At 37.0% G+C, this 24,202-nt stretch overlaps 1 protein-coding gene across 3 annotated transcripts in view; it reads left to right on the top strand.

Moving 5' to 3' along the window:
• Positions 1 to 13,463: 13,463 nt before the first annotated feature.
• Positions 13,464 to 24,202, top strand: part of TNIP3 (TNFAIP3 interacting protein 3) — a 98,716-nt gene continuing 87,977 nt past the window's right edge. For 2 of the 3 annotated variants that reach the window (XM_082728455.1, XM_082728456.1), the window contains exon 1: positions 13,464 to 13,569. In XM_082728455.1, the coding sequence (XP_082584581.1) occupies positions 13,567 to 13,569 (3 nt within the window). In that variant the 5' untranslated portion in view covers positions 13,464 to 13,566. The remainder of the gene's footprint in view (positions 13,570 to 24,202) is intronic. The other variant, XM_082728457.1, reaches the window with a different exon arrangement.

Below are 24,202 nucleotides of genomic sequence, written 5' to 3' on the forward strand. Positions count from 1 at the left end.
AGTCCCGCATCGGGCTCTCTGCTTGGCAGGGAGCCTGCTTCCTCCTCTCTCTCTCTGCCTGCCTCTTTGCCTACTTGTGATCTCTCTCTGTCAAATAAACAAATAAAATCTTAAAAATTAAAAAAAATAAAGCTTCCTTCCCATTCTAAAGAAAGCCCGGTTTTACAGGTAAGCATACCATATTGTTAAGCCATGATTAAGCCATGATTCGTCTGATGGCTTTTGGCTTCGTGGCTTGGGCTACGAAGGTAAGTACATATATGACCCTTGAACAGTATGGGTTTGAACTGTGTGAGTTCACTTATATGTGGACCTTTCTGAATAAATACAATACAGCACTGTCAATGTATTTACTCTTCCTTATGATTTTCCTAATGTTTTCTTTTCTCTAGCTTATTTTATAGTAAGAATACAGTATATAATACACATAACATACAAAATATATGATAATTGACTGTTTGTTATTCGTAAGGCTTCTGGTCAACAGTAGGTTATTAGTAACTAAATTTTGGGCAGGGGTCAAAAGTTATATGTGGATTTTAAACTGCATGGGGACTTGGTGCCCCTAACCCTCACTGTGCTCAAGGGTCAACATGCATATATATGCGTGTGTGTGTGCGAGCATGTATTTGTGTGTGTATACACACACAGTCAGAAATAAAGCAATAAGGTCAAGGTAAATTACTTGTCAGTGAGACAAGCAAGAATGTAAGTCTTACTCCTTAAAATACAGATGGCAATTTGCAGTTGCATTTCCTCTACATAATTAAATTCATGGCAGATGGTACAATTCTTTGCATTGTCATGTAGATTTTACAACTACTCTAAAAAATAACAATTTTAATGGCACATTACTTCATTTTATCTGCTATCCCAAATTACTTGATGCCATTGCTTCAAGATTCTACAAGCTCAACGACAATTATAGTGACACTTCCTGTAAAATTTATGAAGTATATGCTCAAGTTGTAGTCTAAGCTGAGAAAATGGAATGGCTTTAAGAGACTTTACTGCAGAAATCTCTATCCTAGCAACCATCTCTAAAGAGATGGATACCGGCCTAAGATAGCACACTTCTTCCTCAGTCAGGGTGTAAACATGATTCTTAAAGATGTACAAATATAGCTGAATCAGGTATCTTAGCTCTGCCCTCTAGGCATAACTAAACTTGACTTCATAATCCTAAATGCTCAGACTAATTGCCAGGGAGCACCTTTTCAATAACAAAACTTCCAGACTTGCAGAACCATCACAGCCAAGCAGCCCTCCTGTCTAAAGAACATTGTCCATATGATAATAGAATTTGCTCTACCTAAACAACCTCTCCCAGGAAGTTCAACTTTCCTGAACTTTCCATATTCTGACCCAATCCAAGTTAGTGCTTTTGTTCATACATGATCTCCAGTCATCCTTTCATTGGTCAAGCTTATTAACAAATGGCAAATGGACAAAATCATATTTGCTGAGGGATTCTTAATCCATTCCCTGTACCTTTCCTTAAAAATCAATCACTTCCAGTAAGTACACAATTATTTCATCGATCCTTTCTAAATATTTTTAAGTCTACTTTATTGTAACTACCACAATCATGTTTACCTTGATTCATCTTCTTTTTGGCCATCCTGATTCTGTTGTTTACCTATAACCATCACAGGTGTCAGAAAGAATTTTAACCTAAGCCAAGACCACCTATCTCCAACATATCTCTTCCAAAGCTGTGGTTCTGAGGCTCAAAGAAAGGCCCTGGGAATTTGATGATTATATTCAGAGTCTTTGAACTTTTCCACCTTCTGCTATCATAACCAACAAGCCTAAGTCTCACCCTATTCCCCTACACCGGGGTTCTCCTAACAGTCAGTACATACTGTGCAGATTTGTACAACTTTCCATTCATATAGACACAGACCACTTTGAGGAAGAAAAGAATTAAGTAAAACACTTCAGTTTCTCCTCCCAAAGGACTGTGGGTGTAATAGTTTGACTTACTCCTGACCCTCATGGCTGATTCTAAGATGTGATAACTGACTCTAACTCCCCAACTGTGTGAGGATGTTGGCCTATTTTCTCCCTGGTTCTCATTCCTGAATTTCTCTTGTAACCTAACATCCTGACTCACTGTTTTGGCTGAGTTTTCCATGCTAATTGGCAAGCCAGATCTCCTAGCCTCCCACAGAAAACATCCTGATATCCACAGTTTGCCCACATAGCTCTCTAGTCATATCATCAGCTGAAGCTGAACCTAAGCTGACACATTTCTCAAGTTTCCAGCAATGACTGGAACACTTGCTTTCTGATTTCTGCTTGCTTGGGAACTGAACTGCTTCCCAACTTGAGGAAGTTGTGTATATTTTTAAAAATCTTCTAATTGCAAATTTGTTTGCATGAAGCCTCATCTCACTCTGTTTTTCCCCATATAAACTCTTCATCTGGATCCATTCCTCAGGGATGATGCTGGTGATATGTCCAGAAGAGAGTGTAGACAGCATCCCATGTGAAAGCGTGAATGAGTTTCATACTCCGAGGCTCCTTTGTTTCCACATATCATCCTGAGAAGGATTTGCTTAGGTAACAAGGTGGAGATGCTTTTCTTTGGAAGATTTTTCAGAGGTTTTCTTGTAAGAAAAACAATGTGTGTGAGGAAAGAGCCCGGCTTTCCGAGGAGTACAGACCACAGGTGTCTAGTGAGCAAGCAATGACAAGGGAAGAGGCAGCTGCTAGATGTTCTGGCTCCCCGAGGGGGCAGGGACAGACCATTGGCCTCATTCCCTTAAGGGGGCAGTGAAGCATGACTTTTTGAGAGATGGGAAATGAGGAGCCTGGGTGGGCAGGGTGTGTGTTAGTATTTAGAGGAATGATTTCAGAATGAGGCAAGAAGTGTTCTAGACCTGCTTGAGGGATTACAGAGCAAATGGTAGAGGATTGATTGTGTTGTTTTGTTTGTTTCTCTCAGAAGTGAGGCTGTGAGCCTGTGCATTGGATACCCTTAAATGTTTTTCAGAAGACAAAAGTAAAGCCAGAACTACATAGAATTACAGAATTACAATGTTTAATAGTAATGCACATTTTTGAGTATGTGACAGGGCAGTCTTTCAGTTTTTGCTGTGCAGCAAATCACTCTAAAACTTAGTGATGTTATAAAACGAGCAATTATTTAGCTCACAGTTCCATGAATTGTCAGCTTGGGGTGGGCTCAGAGAGGAAGTTTTGGCACAGCGGGACTCACATATCCGTTTGTAGTAAGCAGCTGGCCAGGCTAGGCAATCGTGTTGGCTGGCCATTAAAATAGGTGGAAGGAGAGGGAGGGAGCACCTGGGACACATGTGTCTCCTCTTGATGAGAAAAACTGAAAAGTCACATTGCTTCTCCCATCAAGAGAATAAAGTCTATCTCTCTATTCCCTGCATCTGGGCTGGCCTTATAGCTTACTTTTGCCGGTATAATATACAGGAGGTAAAGTCATTTCTGAGCCTAGGCCTCAAGAGGCAGTTCGTTTCTGTCCCTCTTTTTCAGCACTCTATCAGTTACCAATGAAACATTGATGAAATATAATTGAAATGTGAATTGCTTTCTGGATGGGAATGTGTGGGTCAAAGCTGGCTGTTTCGGGTATAGCATCAAACTTACAAAATATTGTGTTGCTTCAATAACTTAGCCAAAGTCAATATCACACTTTTTGCCCAACATCCATGAAGAGTATATATTTCTTGAGAAATGACAAGTATTTAGGTTGGTATCCTTTTTGCTTTGACTATCACAGGCTTATTGTTCTCCTTTACTAAGACAGTACAGATTCCTTATGGAGGTGGCTATTACTGTGTGACTTGTAATCAAACAGGCTTTGAACTATGGGCATATGGAACTTCTACCCTAACTGAAGAAATTCACAGAGAGCACTCCTCTAAGATCCTAAGGAAAAGTTTGAATCTTGTTACCAGGGACACAAGACAGGATGGAAATCTCAGAACCTGGCAAAAATCAACAGCCAAAGAAGAGATTTCTGGGGTTGTTCATGACCTCAGAGACAGACAAACCATGGATAATGTCCAGGATAGATAGTGACTAAGAAAATTCCCATGGCTTCCCATCCCAAATGGAAGGCAACCACACAGATCAATTGGAAGAAGTGACAGCAAGATGCTTGACAAAGGAGAAATAAGCCAGGTCCAAATGGAATATATTTATAGCCAAGGATGTCTGAATCATTTTGATATTCCCACACAGAGATGAAGTAGGAAAAGATGAGTGTCCAGAAGTCCATCAGGAGCAGGACAAAGGAGAGAATTTCAATTCTAGAAGATGCAGTGGACTTTGAGAGCTAGCATTAATGCCATGGCTTCTGAAGTCAGACCCAACAAACAAGAACCTAATGGTGGAAATAATCAGGTTCTCCAATTATAACCAGCAAACATCCCACCAACAATTGACTTTCAAACTCTACACCTTCCTGTCCACCTGAACCTCATTTTATAGACTACATCAACTAATTTGACTTCAGTAGGATGAGACAGGTCACAAACTAGAGAGATAGTTACCTCTGGCAATTCACAAAACTGGCCATGGATAGGCAATTAAAGGGCTACTTCCTTGGTAGTGTTCTGCTTCTTGAAATGAGTGTTGTTTATACAGGTGTATAGTTTTTGAAAATTCATCAAGCTATACTTAGATATGTACACTATTTGTATGTATTATACATCAATTAACAATTTAAAATTTAAAAATAAAAGACTGCCGACTAAATTCTTCTAACATTGATGTTTGGACTTTGCTTTGGCTGTGTTGAGAAGAAACATGTAGTCAGAGGTTGTAACCATGAGATGTTTTCCAGAGAAATGAATTCTCCTTTTCACATTACCATTACCTGTAGTCACAACCTTTGGGATGAAAGAAGGAATCACACAGACACTCATGGATGAGCCTGGCGAGATCACTGGGTGCAGTGACACTGACCGGAGAAGAAGACATGAGTTCCTGTTAGATTGTGAGTAGGAAGACTGTGGGATCAAAATCTATATGGACTTCCACATTACAGAGGGTGACACAGATTTTACTAGGGTGGGACCAGAAATATTCCACACCATTTATTGTGAGAAGAGCAGTCAAAGAGACAAGATCATTACATTTTTGGAAGGTGTATTAGAAACACCCTATTCTGTTGTGTCTCTTTACTTTTATATTATTTCCACACTCACACAGGACTCTTCACTTCTGGCACATCTGGTCACCAAATGCATGGAAGTTTTCCCCCACAACAAGTAATTTTCTGTGACATCAGCTGTGTGTCCTACAATTGAACTCATATCCAACACTATCTACCAAAAATAACGTCAGATCCTGGAGGCTAAGGGCTCAGTCTCACAAGTCCGCCCACCTCCAAATTCCGAGGCCAGTTGAAAATCTAGATTACCATATGTGCTTTTGACAGATTGGGTCTAGATTAGGAGCTCCAAAAACTCCCTGCTTGGACTTTAGACACCAGTCACAAGTCCAGGCTTTTACCTGTCTTTCTGACTGATACATCATTGATGGAAGTTCCCTCCACTGCAACGTTGGTTAATTTGCTAGAGTACTTCACAGAACTCAGAGACACATTTCACTAGATTGTTGGTTTATTATTAAAGAATCTAACTCAGGAACAGCCAGATGGAAGATACACACACGGCAAGGTCTGGGGAAAGGGTGTGGCGCTCCCATGATCTCTCACAACATGCCACTTTCCCCAAATCACCATGCGTTTACCAACCCAGAAGCTCTCCAAACCCCATTTACTAACAGAAGCTCTCCAAACCCCATCCTTTTTATTGGAGTTTAATGGAATTTTAAGGGGCTTTTAATGGAGGCTTGTTTATAGAGGCATCATTGGCCATTATTGATTGGTTCAAACTCCAGACCCACTCCCCTCCCTGGAGATCAAGGATAGAAAGAAAAATTCCAACCCTTTAATCTCATGGCTGGTTAATAGGCAACCTTAGTCCAAAAGGTTACTCATTAACGTAACAAAAGGTAATTTTATGGCTCTCATCACTTAAGAAATTAGGGTTTATAGAGCTCTGTGCCAGAAAGGAGGACAAAGTCCAAATACATATTTTAAATTAATCGCAGTATCCACACAGTATCCACACAGTATCCTGTGTGGCTCAGTTGGTTAAGCATCTGCCTTGGGCTCAGGGGCTCAGGTATGATCCCAGGGTGCTGGGACCCAGTTCCCTATATGGCTCCCTACTCATCGGGGAGTCTGCTCCTCTCTCCCCCTTTGCCGGCTGCTCCCACTACTTGTGCTCTCTCTCTCTCTCTCTCACATAAATAAACAGAATCTTAAAAAAAAAATCAAATCAAATCAGTCAATCAATCACAATATCGCAAAACGTCTTTGCGGGTAAATGTCATGTTCTATCCATCCTCAAGAGAACTGGACTTTGTTTCATTGACTGAGACAGCACACCATTTTGGTTGGCTTGGATATATTCAAGCAGCGTGAGAGGACAGAAGAGATTGAAATGAAGAAATGAATGGGCAGAGGGAAATTGGAAATGGTGAAGTCTTTTAAGTTTAGTTTTGATCTACCACTTAACCCAGCTGACCTTAGAAATTCTTGGTTGATATGTGAAACAATCATAATAATCTGTGTGGGACGGACAGTGAGAAAAGTATGTTCTGAGACACACAAGCCAGGGTCTGAAACCTAGCTATGCTAATTACTGGCTGAGATAAGATAGCCTAGATGGTACTTCAGTTCTTGCTTGTCAGAGCTGATGTTGGATGTTTACACCTACTCTAGTTCAGCTGTCCCCTCTCATTGGCTAATGCCTGTGCTGACCCAGTCGTCAAATATTTTGAATATCACTTCGGCATCTCTGAGTTTCATTTTCCTCATGGCAGCTAGTGATGCCTTGTTTACTAGTCACTATAAAGAATACATGATATAATACAATGCTTCTCAAACTTTAATGTTTATTTTTTTTATTTTTTTTTTTAATTCTAAGTATTTATTGGTTACAGATTACTCCAAAGGTCAGAAAGAGAGTATAATTCAGATGTGATTAAATTTAAAAACCTGAAGAAAGGAATCTATAGCACATGAATCACTTCCTACTTTTCTTTCCATGGCCTAAACAAGAAAACCACCAACTAGTTACAACCCAACAGTCAGTGAGGCTGTTTTCAATGTTTGTAGCCTGTGTTGTTTAAAATTCAGTTTGGCTTCTACTTAATTTATGTTATTTTATCCCAAACATCTGTATGATTTAAAAATTGGTTGTTTTTGAGACAATGAACAACTGTTGAGAGAATCTTTCAACTTTAATGTTTATTAATGAGATCCCTTCTCATACCTGGAGATCTTATTAAAATGAAGATTTTGATTCAGTAAGTCTGGGGTGGGGTCTGAGATTCTGCCTTTCTAACAAGTTTCCTGCTGATCCAAAGACTTCACTTTAAGTAGCTAGGAGACATTGAGGAAGATATGTGTTGTGAGCACTGGCTATTGTGTACCTGTACTCTTGAAACAAATAACACATTATATGCCAATTAAAAATAAATCAATTAATTAATATAAATAAATTGGGGGAAAATAAAGGCACTGCTGGTAAGCAATAAATAAATAAATAGCCAGGAGATAATGTTTGTAAAGCATCTGATACATAATAGATGATCAGAAATTATTGCTAGTCATTATTCCCAGTGATCACGATCATGAAACTCATACATCTGAATGGCTTCTACTTATAGTTAATTGCCATACAACACAACAATGATAATATAAGTTATTTAAATTTATCCAAGCTAATGTTTATAATGAATTTGGCTCAATTTCAGCAATAGGCTTTGTCCATATGTGTTTATTCTTTATATTACACGAATCATTTATTCACAATTTTAGAAACTAGAGAGAATGACCATGAAAACCTCTTGAATTTATGACATTATTTTTTATTTTTCCCTCCATTTTAGTAGATAAAGGAGAGACTATAATTTATTAAATGATAAGAAGTGTTCTTAGCATTACCTAATCAGAAATATTATTGCCAACAGTAATACTTGTTATCCTCATTCAGTAACAAAATATTACACCTAATAATGATACCAATTATGATGTGTATAGAAAAGAAAAAAATGGGAGGGATATGCAGCAAATTACCTGAAAATGGTGTTTTCTTAGGAAATCACAGTCTAATATCAGGAATTATTTCCTCCATTTTTTTCTCTTTCCATGTGATATAGTTTTATACCCTTAAACTTGCCATAATTCCATGTTTGACATTTGTAATTAAAAAATTAAAGGAAAAAAAAAAAAAAAAAAAAAAAAAAAATTAAAGGAAAAGCAATGATTACTTTTGGTCCTTGGATATGCTTGACTTTCTGGAGTCCTAACATTTTTTTGTAAAATAGACAAAATTTTCTTGAGAATAAAGTACTTCCTCTTACTGCCAAGCATTTTTACAGAGCAGTGAAGAACATGGTGAGATCAGCTTTTCCTAACGCTTACTTAGTTCTTGGGAGTAAATTGGGCATTCGAGTATATACTTTTAAGTTGTGCTGAGAGTCCAACTCCTCTAGGTCGTGAATGCTTTGGTTTAAGAGTTGAATTAATACACTTCCATGAGTAGAACTTACTTAGGATAGACACACTTGTAGACAATGCAAGGATTGTATTTTTGATATTTTTTTTCTCCTCAAGGGACATTAAAAACCATAAAACCAATCAAAATGGAAATGTGCTGTTTGCTATTTGAGATGACACCAAATTATAGACTCTTTAGCCCAGGATAGGATTTTTAGGCATCATCTTGTCCAAATCTCATTTTTAGGTAAAGGAATAGAAGCCTTTGGGGGTTAAATGAATCTGATCTGTAGTAATGCTGTTAGAAAGAGAGCCCCTGGAGAATAATGAATTGGTTTAAATTATTGATCTCAGCATTTTTTTCCTTGGTGTATAAAATGATTTCCAATACAAATTTTAAAATTATTTTGAGTTTCAGAGTGCTGGAGGTGAAGATTACATTTGCTATGTAATCTTCTGAGTCCTCTGGGATAAAACAGTGAGGATCCCTCCCAAACGTCAGAATAGTAAATGACTTTTCCTTAAAAAACCATAAAACTCATCATTTTAGTAACTGTTTTTACAGTTTTAAAGTTCCTGTCTATTCCCGGGTGCACAAACCTCACAATGTGCCGATATGCAGTTTAGATCTGAAGAGCGTAAGAAGACATTTGGCTGTAAAGGAGGGTTACAGAAGGTAGAAATAACAGCTTAGGATCAAAAGTTATTTCTCTATTTTAGATTTTCAATTAAAAACTTCTAAAATTAGAACCTTCTAGAAGAAAAATTCCCTTCAGATTGGATATGTAGGGCTTCCAGTACCCAAACTCCATGTTCACACAGATAGGGAATGTGTAAATTATTCAATGCTAATCCTGTAGAATTTGATCCAGAATGCCTGACTTCTAAGTTAATGCTCTCTGGGTGGTAATTCCTACAAGATAGAAATGATCAAAAGCAAATTTAATGTTGAAAACAGTTATGGTTCCTGAATTTGGATGAGAAAATAGATTCATGTGTATTGAAAACAGGAAGGGATGCCGTTGTGGTGCAGGTAAAAGTCAAAGGAGTTGTGTGTCAGAGTTCTCCTGGGGCATCTCCACTTGTCAACACCTGGGTTGTCTTTTAAAGATCACCATGTCTTTGGGCCTGGTGTATAGTGATAACTGGACTTTGGTCCCTAACAGCTGCATTTCCGATTTATCTACATCCGTAATTCTCATCCATCCTTTCATCCTCTTTAAAAAGGAGATTTATGCCCCTTCTCCACCACCCCACCCCCCGCCAATTGTTTGCCTGATATATCCTCTTTTTGGCAGAATTTTTCAGAGAATGGTTTGTTCCAGTCCTTAGGAAAAAGCAGAACTATGATAATTTAATGGATCTAAATCATTTGTTGTTTAGCCCCTTGTTATCCATAACCGGAATTTTTTAAAAGTATACACACACATACACACAGTAATGACAGAGAACTCAGGAAAAATGTATAGAATTACCTAAGTTCTTAAAACAGCAGTTCTATTGAAAAAAAAAATGGAGAAAAAATTCAAATTTAACCATTATATATATGTTTCCAGAATTTTATGAACGGATATTCAGTTTTGCAAAATGATGACAAATTGTCTGTTCTCTGTGTCAGTTTTCATCCAGATGAGATTTCATCAAATAGCAAAGTCAGCTATACTCCTGGTTGTTATGATAATTTGAATCCAGGAGGGAAAAAAAACAACACTACTTTTTTTTATGAAGTAGAAGGCCCAAATTAAACACTAAGCTTTATTGCCAACAAACCAGGATAGGAGACAGTAAAGCACAAGCCATATTCCCCTTCTAGTTTGATATCCAGTCAGCTGAAGCTCTTGGCACAACCATCTCTGTCCTTCAAGTAGTATTACAGGTGATGTCCTTCAGTTATAATAAAAATACACTCTTTGACTCTCTCATGGAAACAGTAAGGACCAAAGTGTGGCAAGAGGCTGGGGCCTCCCCATTGAAGGGCTCTAAACGGCCATCAAATGTCCCTAATCCCAAGAACGCTCTCACTGAAGAGACAGAATCTAGTTTGAAGAACTCCCAAAGAAACTCTACTTTCATGAGACTAACATTGTCAGACTGGCTTTATCATATTTCTTAGAAGCTTTGAAAGTAAGTTCCTCAACTGTAGTATTTGCATTATGGTCTTCATTCAGTGAAGACACCCATGATGTAGAATCTGGGATGTTGGGAAACGGAGTTGGTGGCAGAGAGGGAGAGGGGGCAGGCCTGGCATGGGGCCAGAAAACAAGCTCGTGGAAGCACTTTGCTGGGCTTCCCCAGGACACTTGTGACTGGCCCACAAGGTGCACCTGAGGTCCAGGTAGCCTTCTTACTAGGAGACACATTTGGCTCATCCTTCCAAGCAGACTGGATTTGCCCTTTCCCAAGCCCAAAGCTTGGAAACCTCCATCTCTTAGATTCTTAAATACACTTGATATTACCTCTGGATAAAAGAAGAAACATTGTATGTGACTTTTTTTTCCAAACTCAACTCACAAGGACCTTGTCTTCCTTCTCTAGTCTCATTTCCTCCTTCTTTCCTCCTTTCCCTAAGACACTGGTACCTGCAAGCCATGTGAAATTAACTTTAGATCAATCACTTTAGACACTAGTCTTCAAGTTTTATGAACATATTTTTCAACTCATTTCCTTGTTTTTTTCTTAAAGGTAAAGCATTAAATAAAATGCTCTCTTGTGAATAGTAAAAATAGTTTGGTCAGCAAATAGCAATTTTTTATTCCAGTTGATACTGAGTGGCTTAAATATACATGAGAAGCAATGCAGTGCCTTATGGACCAGCCACATCTTTGTTTCATGGTAGTGTTCGATAGAGTATGGCTTCCCTTTCACCATTTGGGTGGTGGAAAGTGGAGGTAACAAGATCTGCCTTTGTGTTTATGGACTCGGTCTTCTCTAGCATTTCATGAAGTCAATAAAAATCATATCTTATTTCATTTTCCATTCACTAGCATCATCATCCCCACTGTCCACCTCATAGTTTTTAACGGAAATAACCTTCCTGCATAACCCTCGGTAGACTCTGAAACAAACTTCTATGCTTTCTCTACATTCTTTAATTTACATGGTTGTCAAATGAAGAGATGCCTGGCTTGAGACAAGATTGGACACACTTTGGGAACACTGGAAAACTTTAATGACAGCAATTACATTGTGCATTTGTGTAGCACTCTGTAATTGTAAAAGAAGTTACAGCAATGGAAGAGCTTAAGTAGATGTAGAGATTCTAGCCTGTAAGAATTACTTTATCACCTTATTGCTGTTTGTTGATATGTCTTCTTGCTCTTTTGATATCACATTAAAATGGCATAGTCTTGTGAAACATTAATTATTTTTCTCACATGGAAAGAAACTAAGAGGATAAGTGTCATTTTGTGTTATTTAAAAATACTTGTTAAAAGAAATGTTCAAAAGACTTTAGGAGACCTTGCAACAGTGGTATTTTCATATTAAGTGTTTAATAACTCAGATTAAGGACAGGTTGTTTGCTTCCTAGTTTTGTTTATATTTTTATTTTTTTTTTCTTTTTTTAGGTTAAGGGTCTATGCAATCTACATGGCATTATGGAATATTTTTTCTTTTGAAAAAAAAATTTTTAATTTAATTTTCTCTTTTTCAGTGCTCCAAGATTCATTGTTTACATATAACACCCAGTGCTCCATGCAATACGTGCTCTCCTTAATACCCACCACCAGCCCCACCCAATCCAATCCCCCACCCCCATCCCCTCCAAAACACCCAGTTTGTTTCTCAGAGTACAGAAGGGCATAAAGAAAAATATAATGAATGTTCATGACTTCACCACCCAGGATTGATACTTACTAACATTTTGTCATAAAAAAGATAATGCTGAAGTTCCCAATGTAAATCACTGACTTCACAAAGTCTTTGTGTCAGAAGTGGAATCACAGAGGTGGGATCCTCCTTAACTCACGTTGTGGAGTCTGTTTTCCTGTGGTACAATGCCTTGTGAGGAGAGCTAGAATCAGTCACCCAGGCAAACTCTGACCCACTCCGGCCTCTCCAGCGTATCGCTAACCTGCTATTTGCTGTTTACTCAAGCTTGCCATGACTACCTGAAGAATGAATGCTTTGACATAAACAAATGGTACAAATAACCATTAGTGATTACTACTGGGTGCTTCATCAGCCATGATTTCATTCCTGGACTGGCACAAATTTCTGTATCATTTTGGAGATGTTTGCCACTGCTGATAATTACATAGACTATTTTCTCATATGGTGAGAAAAATATACATAATTCCTATTCTTTTGTGCCAGTGAAACAAGATAGGGACTATAAATATAATTTCCCCTCTAAGTTAAGAAAAAAACAAAAAACAAAAAATAAAAAAAACACTCAGCAACTTCTTTTTTTTTTTTCTTTTTAAGGTACTGGGCTTATTTCTTAATTTCTTTGAAGGATGAGTATTTAAATGTTAACCTGGGTGCAAGCTCTCTCAGGGAAAGAATTAGGAAGATGAAACAGAGGAACATTCCTAGAAATGAGTGTGTGACTTACGTGGTCCTTACAGTAAATTATACTAATTCTACATTTATGTTTATGTGTTGTGGTCCTATTAAGCTGAGATAACTTTTCCATTAAGTGGGCAGGTTGATTTCCTGTAGTACCCCCAATTGCTTGAAGAGGTGTATTGTTTTCTTGTGTTTCCATTACAACATGTAGACTAAGAGGGAATCCTCTGTGGTATTTTCACATAGGTTATGAATCTTTTATCTGGCGGTTGTATTTGTATCTGAGGGGTGAATATTAATAGCCTCCTGGCAGCAGAGTGACTTTCTTAAAAAAAGGGGTTTCCCTATGTATGGGTGGATTAACCTTTCAAAATATATGTTTCTACTTAAACCACTCAGTTACTGTTTGATTCAAAGAAGCATAACGACAACCTCGCCACATCTCTGTTAGACCTTGTAGTATGCTTACCTAGATCTGAGAGGGACTTTCAGTAGAGACCATGGTGAGTAACGTAACGCGGTGTGCCTTTACTTTCATTTCGCTTGCTTACCAGGGTTTGCTGTATCTTCATTTCTTTTTTAAATGCTTAAAGTTTTCATATTAAAATGGCATGTGTGATTGATGATAAGTTTTGCAATGGCAGTTAAGATATGGTTTCGTGTATTCCAGGTGGAAAGTTAGGTGGAACTTCTGAAATGTAATAATGTCAGATGTTCTCCTTTAAAATTTTCATAGCTTTTACCAATTAGCCCCTTTGTCCACATCACAGAACCAAGCTTTTGAAATGACACATTGAACTCTATGAATGTTATCCTATATCCTTTATTATTTCTAGCAATTCTGTAGCGAGTAACTAAATTTAAGTACTTATATGAATAATTTAACTATGCCTTGTCCTTTTTGTCTATTATAGGGGCTAACAATCTTGACTGAGGAATAATCAGTGTAGGGAGTCAGGCAGCGTGTGTCACTGTAATCTTCATGGTACAATGTAATCATGTTGATGGATGGCATAATAAAGCTCTCAAAATGTGTACTTCTAAATATAAAGTCACTGGTCTGTTCTATTCAAATAGTCAAATGTTGCCAAGGAAATAGAAAAATAAACCTCCTTGGGCATACTTCAGGTGTAAGCAATCAAACTGACATCCAAGGGAAGTTCATTTTAAAAGTCAGGGGCAAACAAAGGTAGACTGAATGCCTATGATCATAGGGACCATGTTTCATTAACCAAGCAGCATTAAACTTCTGGCTTGACCACGACATTTCTTGCTATGAAATGCTAAGGGACTTCATTCTTAGGAATCACAGGTCATGCCCTGTTGCAGAAACTCCAAAAGCTCTCTTTTAAACAGTACAGCGTCCACAAGCCTATCCCTCGTAGCATAGGGCTTGCACAGGACCTTAACAATACGTGTGAGAAGCAAGTATTTGTAGGATGGGTTGATGTGAACTCACTATTTTCAAATATGTTCCCCTCACTTTTTTGAGGCAATTTTTAAAAATCAGAATTGTAATGTATTTTTAAAGACCAGGAAACATATCTTCTCATTTCCCATTTCCTCTTCATTCTCTGTCTCTCTTTCTCTCTGTGCCTCTCTGTCATCCTCTCCGCTTGCTTCTCCTCTCTCTCTCCACTGTCTTCATTTTAATTAGTATTTTATTGGCTTCCAGTACCACTTTTCCAATGAAATTCGTGGCCACTGTACCATTTTCCAATTTAAATGTGGTAGATGACACGTGAATGAGGAAGAAATCATAGTTTTTGAACATGGGAAATTTAATATTAAGCTCAGTCCCTCCTGTTAACGGAATGTGAAGCACATAGGCACTGAAGGAATAATACAGGAACTACATAAGAGAGATAGGCATCCCTATGCCTAGTCAGTCAAGGTCCCTGGCCCTGGACCGTCAGACTCTACTGGGGTTAGGCCTCTTTATTAGGTCAGTGGGGGTCAGGGTGGGGAGGAAAGCAAAGATGCTTACTAAGTTCTCTGTCAGCCGAATATTCCTGCTGAGAATAAAACCTTAGACCTCGTTTTAATTAACTTTCAAAAAGTGCTCTTTTATGCTCTATTTTTTAACGCTTTAAAAACTATCAGTTTTTAAACCTAGTGTCCTCATTCAGATTAGATCATGAGGATCCCTCAGAGGAAAACCTGTGAGTCACAGTTGTTCTCCCATCTATTTGGAGTTGGGAGTGTTTTGACTTTTCAAATATTGTTTTCATGAAGGATGAAAGACTTGGAGTAAAAGAAACGTACTTTATACACATATGTCCTCAAGTCTCAAGAAAGATGCAAAAATTAAAAATGACTTTCTACTGAAATTGCACAGAGCGCTAGTAAAAAACTCCTTTTATTTGAAAACACAGCCAAGATTCAATATCGTCACGGTTTTAAAATTAAAACAACATATGGATGAAAATTATTCTAGTGGCCACAAAGCACAGTTTCAACAAATGGATCCTTGGATTGATCTAAGAAAGTAGAAAACTTGGATGGCCGAGAAATAGTCACAGTGGGGCAGTTGGTACACAGTTAATAGATCATCATGGTAAGTAATCAAAGTTAATTATTCTATGCTTTTGTATAAATTCTGTGAGAAGAAACATATTAGGCGGCATAATTCATAAAATACTTTTGAAGGCAAATTATCCCTTTAACAGTTTTAAATTATATCTTAAATTACAAATATGGTGAAATGTTTCCTTTTGATGTGAATGAATATTGATAAACAGAACATGTTATGTCTTGGTGACTCTAAAATAGATTGTATGCTTACAGGTTATATCACTTTAATAGATCTACTTTAATAGATCATCATATTTGCTTTTTCTCCTTCAACTTTAGAGAATGTATCATCAATTTTCACAAATTCTTTCCTAGAAGAAGGCATTCAAAAGTTTTCTGGGAAGATAACTTACATTTTTTGAATTACAAAAGGCAAAACAGCTGGGGATACTGAATTAAGCCAAAAAGAAAGTTGTTCCACCTAAACAAAAGAAAAATGCGTGTGCTTCCCTTTTGAATTTTTCTTTTAGAGAGGAACATAAAATACTGGCACAGTATGAAAACTGTTACATTTGAATTATCATTGAAAAAAATGAGCAGAAAGAACTTCAACTTTAAGGTGTTTAATGTAGACAGATTTCATCCTACCTAAATATGTGTCAAAAAAATAAGATGACTTTCTCATTAGAGATTGTCTTGCTGCTCGTCTAAAAACAAGAAAGAGGGCACCTAGGTGGTTCAGTTGGTTGAGTGACTGCCTTCGGCTTGGGTCAGGATTGAGTCCCACATAGGGTTCTCTGCTTGGCAGGGAGTCTTCTCCTCCCGCTGACCTCTCTCCTCTCATGCTCTCTCTCTTTCATTCTCTCTCTCTCTCTCTCAAATAAATAAATAAATAAAATCTTAAAAAAAAATAAGAAAGAAATATCAAAAAACATAAACATTAACAGTAAGATAAGAATAAGGTGAAAACTATATAATTAGTGTGAGAGGATCTTAAATTCCACAGGTAAAAACCTAAGCACGCATTCTGTAGCTTAACTCCAGGATTCAGGGGTCAAGTCATCTCAACTTTGGATTACCAACAGAATTCCTTTACTAAAATCCCAGAGCTGAGCTCAACAATTATTAATTAATTCTTATTATAATTAAAGTCTTTCACTTATTTTTTCTAAGGTCATCTTGAGACAGTGTACTTATTTAAGTATGTTTGTTAATCTGGAGATAATCACCTGTTAAAATTCCAAGGTTATTTCTTTGTGGTCACTGATATTTAGACTTACTGCAATCATTTGATTTTTTAATATATTTTTAACTGAAGTAAAATTAACAGTGTTATATAGACTCAGATGTACAATATAATGATTCAACATTTCTATACATAACTCAGTGCTCATCGCTGTAAGTGTACTCTTAATCCCTTTTATCTTACAATTGCTTGCTTTTAATAATAACAATATTTTGAAATAGAGTCTCTTATATGGCTTCTATTGTTTAAAAATTTGATGTCGGTCAGAATACATTCACTTAAAGCATATTTTTCTTAAAGCAAACAACACATCCTTATTCTCACATTTTCATGATTATCAGCAGAACAATCAACATCCACAAATAATAACATACATACTAGCATTCATGTTCCATAAAAATCACTTTCTCTGTAGGCTTACAGCGAGTTTTAGACATTAAACAAGATTTAAGTTCCGCCATTTTTATTTAGTGTATACTAAATAGTGCATCTGATCATTACTATAGAACCGAATAGGCAACTCTAGGCAAATGTGCTTGTAATTAGAAAGCACTAATTACATTTAATGTAATTAAATTAATTACACTAATCACATTAAATGTTAATTTAATGTAATTAACATCTAACAATTAGATTATCTATCTAATTGTTATCTATCTAACATCTATCTAACATCTATCAATCTATCTAACATCTAACAATTACATTAACATTGTTAATTTAATTAACATCTAACAATTAAATGTTAATTTAATGTAATTAACATCTAATTCATTGTGCCAATGAATTAGAAATGCTTTCAATTCCAATCTCTTATTTAATCCTTATGTTCTTCCCTTTGAAGATAGGAAGTATTATCCTACTTCACAGATGAGGGTATATTGGGGCTCAGAGCTTAAATAATTTGCCAGAAGTCCCAAAGCTTGTTTGACACTAAATCCAATCCTCTCTACAATATACATGTTAAGAAAGGTGAATTCAGGGACGCCCGGGTGGCTCAGTGGGTTAAGCCGCTGCCTTCGGCTCAGATCATGATCCCAGGGTCCTGGGATGGAGCCCTGCGTCGGGCTTCTTGCTCAGCAGGGAGCTGCTTCTCTCTCCGCCTCTGCCTGCCTCTCTGCCTGCTTGTGTGCTGTCTCTCTCTCTCTTCCTCTCTGACAAATAAATAAATAAATAAAATCTTAAAAAAAAAAAAAAGGAAAGAAAGAAAGGTGAATTCATCATTTAGGGAATTCAGTGAAGTTCTTCAGTAGAAATTCACATGCCTGGGTGGCTCAGTCGTTAAGTATCTGCCTGCAGCTCAGGTCATGATCCCAGGGTTCTGGGATTGAGCCCCACATCAGGCTCCCTGCTCAGCAGGAAGCCTGCTTCTTTCTTTCCCACTCCCCCTGCTGTGTTCCCTCTCTAGCTGTGTCTCCTTCTATCAAATAAATAAGTAAAATCTTAAAAAAAAAAAATCCACATTCCAAGAATAGTTCCCAAAGCTAAGCTGGATAAAGACCAAGAGTAAACATATGCTTATCTTGCTGCAGAATGAGGGACTATTATATGGAAAACAAAATCCTCTCTATAGGGTAAGAATTGGCCTTTGGTTGTATTTTGGTGAATCTCTCAGATGCATACAGCATGAGTGATATTGCAATGTATATAACCCTAGGATGACCAATTCCATAGCGCCTGTGTAATGGAAGGGCTCTTAGCCATTATAATGTCCAATCTTGGCTCACTTCAGAAATGGTGATAAATACCTTATTCAGGAACAAGCATGTTTAGTGACAGCCCTAGTGACAGAATCTTGGTCTCCTGACTCCTGGTTCAGGAACTTCTCCAGTGTCAGTTTCCAGGTGTCAGTCTTCCATATAGAAGTAGTGCAGGTGGCCTGATAGGATTGAGTAATAGAGAATCTGTGATGGCAAAGAATTTTACTTTATTGCTATAAAACAAAAAGACTTCTTAGAAGGAAATAGATGATAAAAGTCCCCTGATTTGACACCTTTCTCAGAAACATGAAATGGAAAAAAAAAAAAAAAAACAAAAAAAAAAAAAAAAAAAAAGGCAGTTCTTTTGGGTATTTCTTTCTTTTGGTTTAGCCAAGCTATGTGTAGCCAAAAAATCTTTCTTATTCTTAATTTCCTTCAAGCCATTACTGTAAATGAGACTGGTATGTATTTTCCTCTCCTCCAATTTCTTCCACACTGCACTCAAAGGGCCTTAAGTATCTGTTAGATATAGGAATCTTACTTGCTAGAAGATATAAATGAATGAAAACCTAGAACATATGCTTATTTTTATGACATTATCATAGGTTCTTAAAAACCTTGAGTATTGGGGTGCCTGGGTGGCTCAGTGGGTTAAAGTCTCTGCCTTTGGCTCAGGTCATGATCTCAGGGTCCTGGGATCGAGCCCCGCATCGGGCTTTCTGCTCAGCGGGAGCCTGCTTCCCCCTCTCTCTCTGCCTGCCTCTCTACCTACTTGTGACCTCTGTCTGTCAAATAAATAAAATCTTTAAAAAAAAAACCAACCTTGAGTATTTGCCTAGTTTTGAATAGAAATTATCTGAAGTATTTTAATTGAATCCTAGCTTTTTGCTTATAAATTTAGGTTGGTTTTATAATCACCTGAATGTTTTATAGTTTCTGTTTCTAGGCTAAGTGAATTCCTTCTTTTTTTTTTTCCTTTTTAAAATTTTTTGGGGATATGATGACTTTGATAGGGATCTGTGGGGCTAAAGTTTCTTGAACATAGAAACTGGTATAAACAATAATTTAGACAAAGCTGAGGTATAATTAGGAAACTATATTCAAGAAAAATTTTACAGTTCTTTGGGCGCCTGGTTAGCTCAGTTGGTTAAGCGTCTGACTCTTGTTTTCGGCTCAGGTCATGATTCAGGGTTGTGAGATCAAGGCCCAAACTGGGCTCTGTCCTCACTGAGTGTGGAGACCGCTTGCGATTTTTTCTTTCCCTCTGCCCCTCCTCCCTCCTCTCTCTTTCTCTCTCTCTTTCTAAAACAAATAAATCTTTTTAAAAAATGTTACAGTTCCATGTACTACTAACTGCTGGCATAATTCATATTCTTCAATTCATTAACTGAATGTTTGTGGAACATTTAGCACATATATTACAGGCAGTGTACTTGGTACTGGAGATTCCGTTGTGAACAGAACAGGCATAAAATCACAGAATTTACAGTCTAGTGGAGAAGAATGGTCTTTAGTAAGTAATCACTCACACATCAAAATAGGGAAATTACAACTATAATTGCTACATGAGGAAGGTTCATATAGTTCTAAGAGTATATATATTAAAGGAATTTGTATAATATGGGAAGTCAGGAAAGATTTACTTTAAAGAGAAGAACAATCTAAGAAAGAACAACTGCTTCAAAGTTTACAGCAGAAGGGAACATGGCACCTTAAGAAACTGACAAAATTTTCTTGTGGGTGATAGAGAAGAGGCTGAAAAATGCTTCTGGGTCAATGTGGGGGAAGGGATCATTTTTGGTGATCATAATAATTGGGGGACCATGATGTTAAGCATCTTGCAATACCAGAAGTGTTTCCACACAATCAACAACTATCATCTCCTACATCCAGTATGTAACCCATCTAAGACATGCAGAGCTCCTTAGCTATTACCAGGACTTTGGTCATTATCATGAGAAACCATTAAGGTGCTTTTATTGTGGGGGTGGAGAAAGGGGAGATGACAAGGTCAGATATATGTTTTCAAAAACAGACAAACAAACAAACAAATAACCTATGCTTACACTGTAAAGAGCAGATAGAAGGGAACCAAGAGAAGGAGGCACAGCAGTTAGGAGGTTATTCCAGTGGCCAGGTAAGAAGGAACACATTACCAATGGCTTGCAAGCTTTGGAAAAAAACCTATATGCTTGAAGTTATTTCTTACTAGTCAATATAATAGAACATTAAGCATAAAGAAAACTTTCTTTGGCCCTTTAGCTCCCCAGTTCACTACTTGAAGGAGAGCCACACATGGAGGCAATAGCAACCATGCTGCACTTCTGCCCTAAGCGTTAATCCAGTAGTGATCATGTTCACCATCCCATGGTGACAGTAACTATTTGCCAGTGATAGTCATACAATTTCAGAATTCAAGGAATATTAGATATAATCCCATCGGACCTTGGTCCTGCAGAAGAGGACTGAAACCTAGAGAAAATAATTGTTATCCTTAAGATTTCATATCTAGGTAATTTAGGAATTGGGACAAGAGGAAAAAAGTGTCTAATGTGATGTGCTTTTTTCCCCACATTTCTTTCTTACTAATATAACAAGGAACTCAAAACTGTTAGCATTATTATCTGAATATTGGCATCAAATAAGCTCATGCTTTGGAAGGGACAAAAGGTTATGAAAAATACACTCAGTAATTATGGAAAGTAAATAGGGAGGAATTTTTTTAGAGAGAATTGTGTTTTGTTTGTTTACTTTGTTGTTTTTGAAAAAATGGAATTTTAAAACCTTTAGGCAGGGCATTCATTAACTGGTTCTTCACAGGTCCTACCACCGAGCCCCACCAATGTATGTTAGTTTCCTGACCCTGCAGGGTTTTCCCACTCCTGACTGAAACTAATGCTCTTTTTCTATCCTCCACTTAACCAACTCAGTATGGATTAACCATACTGACCATTCTCTTTGTAAAACACACAGACTGGCACTCAAGGCACGCTGAATGCTTACAGCTGAGGGCATTCACTTATTTCTGTTTCAAAGTTGAGTGGGACGTTACACCAAGAGTCGGCCTTTATTGTTCCCCTGAGTATTTATGACAATCTTATTTTTCCTCCAATTACACACTTTAGATACAATTTATATAAGCTGATGACACATGAGTACAAAAAAGATAAAAGAATTGCTGTTTCTAAACAAGCTCATTTGAGTACCTTGGAAACATCCAGTAACCGTGAGCTGCTAAATTTAAACTGGATGTGGGTGAGGCAAATATAAAAGATTGAACAAATATTATAAAGATCTAAAAGCATTATTTTCAGATAGCTTCGTAAATGTCTTAAAATTCTAGTTCCCTTGTAAAAAAAAGAAAAAACCACAATTAGAATTCACAGAGGATTTGTTGGGGGCCAGAAAGCCCATGTGGATTACCCTCAGTAGACTCCTCCTTGGAAAAGAGAGATTGCCAATTGGTGTGCACCTGGGTATTTTAAAATAGGATAAATTAATATGATACTAATATATTATTCTTCATGATTCCCAGCCTTAAATAGTTTTTTGATCAACTCAACATATATAGGTCTCTTATGTGAATGATATGAAAGCTTTTTTATGTATTGGACACTAAAACATCACTTCTAAAAAAAATCAATAAAATTACATTTATATGTAAGTATAAGTATGTATGCCTTTATGTGTAAGGCATGTGGTTTTATAACATATTTATTTTTATCATATTTTATCATATATAGAGAGATATAAGAATAGTAATTTTCATGATTTCATGTACTTACCTAGAACATTCCATCCTTAATGTATTGAATCTGGCTCACATTCGATTTTAGTACAGGTGGATACTGGAATGAAACAGACTTTCTAGGTGAGAATTACAGGTTCTAAATTATATGTCCCATAGGAAAGAGCACTATATACAGATAAAAACTCCTTGTCAGCTTCAAGGTTTTTCTCTCTTAAGTGGAGCTCTCAGGCCTTTGATTCCACATATGTTTTGATACATTCCAATGCTATAGCATAGGCTTGACCAACACAAAAACTTATACGATGGTGGAAGAATTCTTTGGTAATTTTTAACATGACATTTTCAAGGTCTATAAAACAGATTCTTGCAGAGTTGACTATGACCTCTAATACTCACATCCTAGTCCTTGAATCTAACTTTAGAAATCCAAGTGTATTAAAAGCTGTCACCACAAATGGCAAAAAGCTCATAAAACTTGGTTTACTTCCCAAAGTAAGTTTATCCTCTAAAGTTGTGTTATTTTGGAACTGTGGATTGTGTAAACTTCTGCTTAAACAATCAAACAGCTTACGATCTTCACTGATTTACTGAAATCCATCCAAGAATCCAGGACATCTTTTGGTTAAGTTAAACAGAAAGCAACAGCTGCTTCTTGAGCAGGGGTAAAAAAAAAATCCCTCCTTAAAAAGAGGAGTAAGGGAGGGGGAGAAGAAGAGGAAAAAGAAAATAACCAAATGATGGAAACAGAAATGTGTTTGCTTTTACCTTAGAGGGTGCTGTCAGCCAGTCAGGTACTCTAACATCTATGGTTTTAATTGCAAATCTTTTGGTTAAGATTTGAATCCTAAATCTTAAAATTAAGAAGGGTGAAGTACACTATCTTCCCTTTATCTTTCTACTGTTTGGTATTCAGATACAATTTGCCATAATGAAAATCCACCACGTTCTGTGTTACCTTGGTTGTCCCATTCTGTTTCAAATACTTAAAATGGTTAGCAAGATAAAAGGTTTGAATTACATATTTTATAAGACATTAATGAACCATAATCCAAGGTAAATGCAATGTACTGCTGGAATTGGCAGTTCTTACTCAATGTCTGCTAGTTTGTTGTAGCGGCTTTGTTCCTACATATTTTCATGTCTCCACACCAGCCAATAAAAATTTTGGAAATCCATTCCCTCCCTTTTAGACTGATTTTGTGCTTTTGCTCAGTGAAGAACTATTGAAGAGAGAACTTGAGGAGAATTCCTTATGTTACAGTTTCATGTCACCCTGAACTGTAATTAGTTAGATAAAGTTCAGAGGCACACGAATATTTGCTGAGTCTTAAGACACTTCTGAATTTGTTCATTTTCTCTGTGATTAAAACAAATGAGGCACTGGTATTAAGAAGCGCCCTGGGTCCTTAGGGTTGGCTTGTTTTATTTGTTTTCACCTGAAAGAAAAGTCTTTCAACTGCCAAGTGTCCTTTACTAATTGTCTTCTTTGTCGCCATTCCATTGGAAAAATATCTCTATCAATAAAAAAGGTTAAATATTAGAAGTTATAATATTGGCTTTTGGCTATTGGCTTTTCTGATTATCACTACTCGGTATTTTGACTTCTATACAGAATAATAACAAGTATAAAATCTCAGCATATGAAAAGGCTATTTAGAAAGGAAATACAATGTTCAGTAAAATAATACCTTATGATACCAGTCTTGTGTGTTTCCACTCAGAGGTTTTATCTGTGCATCTTAAACTGTAAAATTCTAAGTCTGGAAATTTCCCTCTCCACATGCTGTTTTGGGGTTATTTACTTAGTTCAATTGATACAAAGTCCTTACCTAAGAAATATACTTTTATGAGTTTTGGGAAGCACTTGGCTCAGTCAGTTAAGTGTTCAGCTCTTGATTTCAGCTCAGGTCATGATCTCGGGGGGT

This window comes from Mustela nivalis (genome assembly GCF_964662115.1).
Source record: "Mustela nivalis genome assembly, chromosome: 4".
NCBI lineage: Eukaryota > Metazoa > Chordata > Mammalia > Carnivora > Mustelidae > Mustela > Mustela nivalis.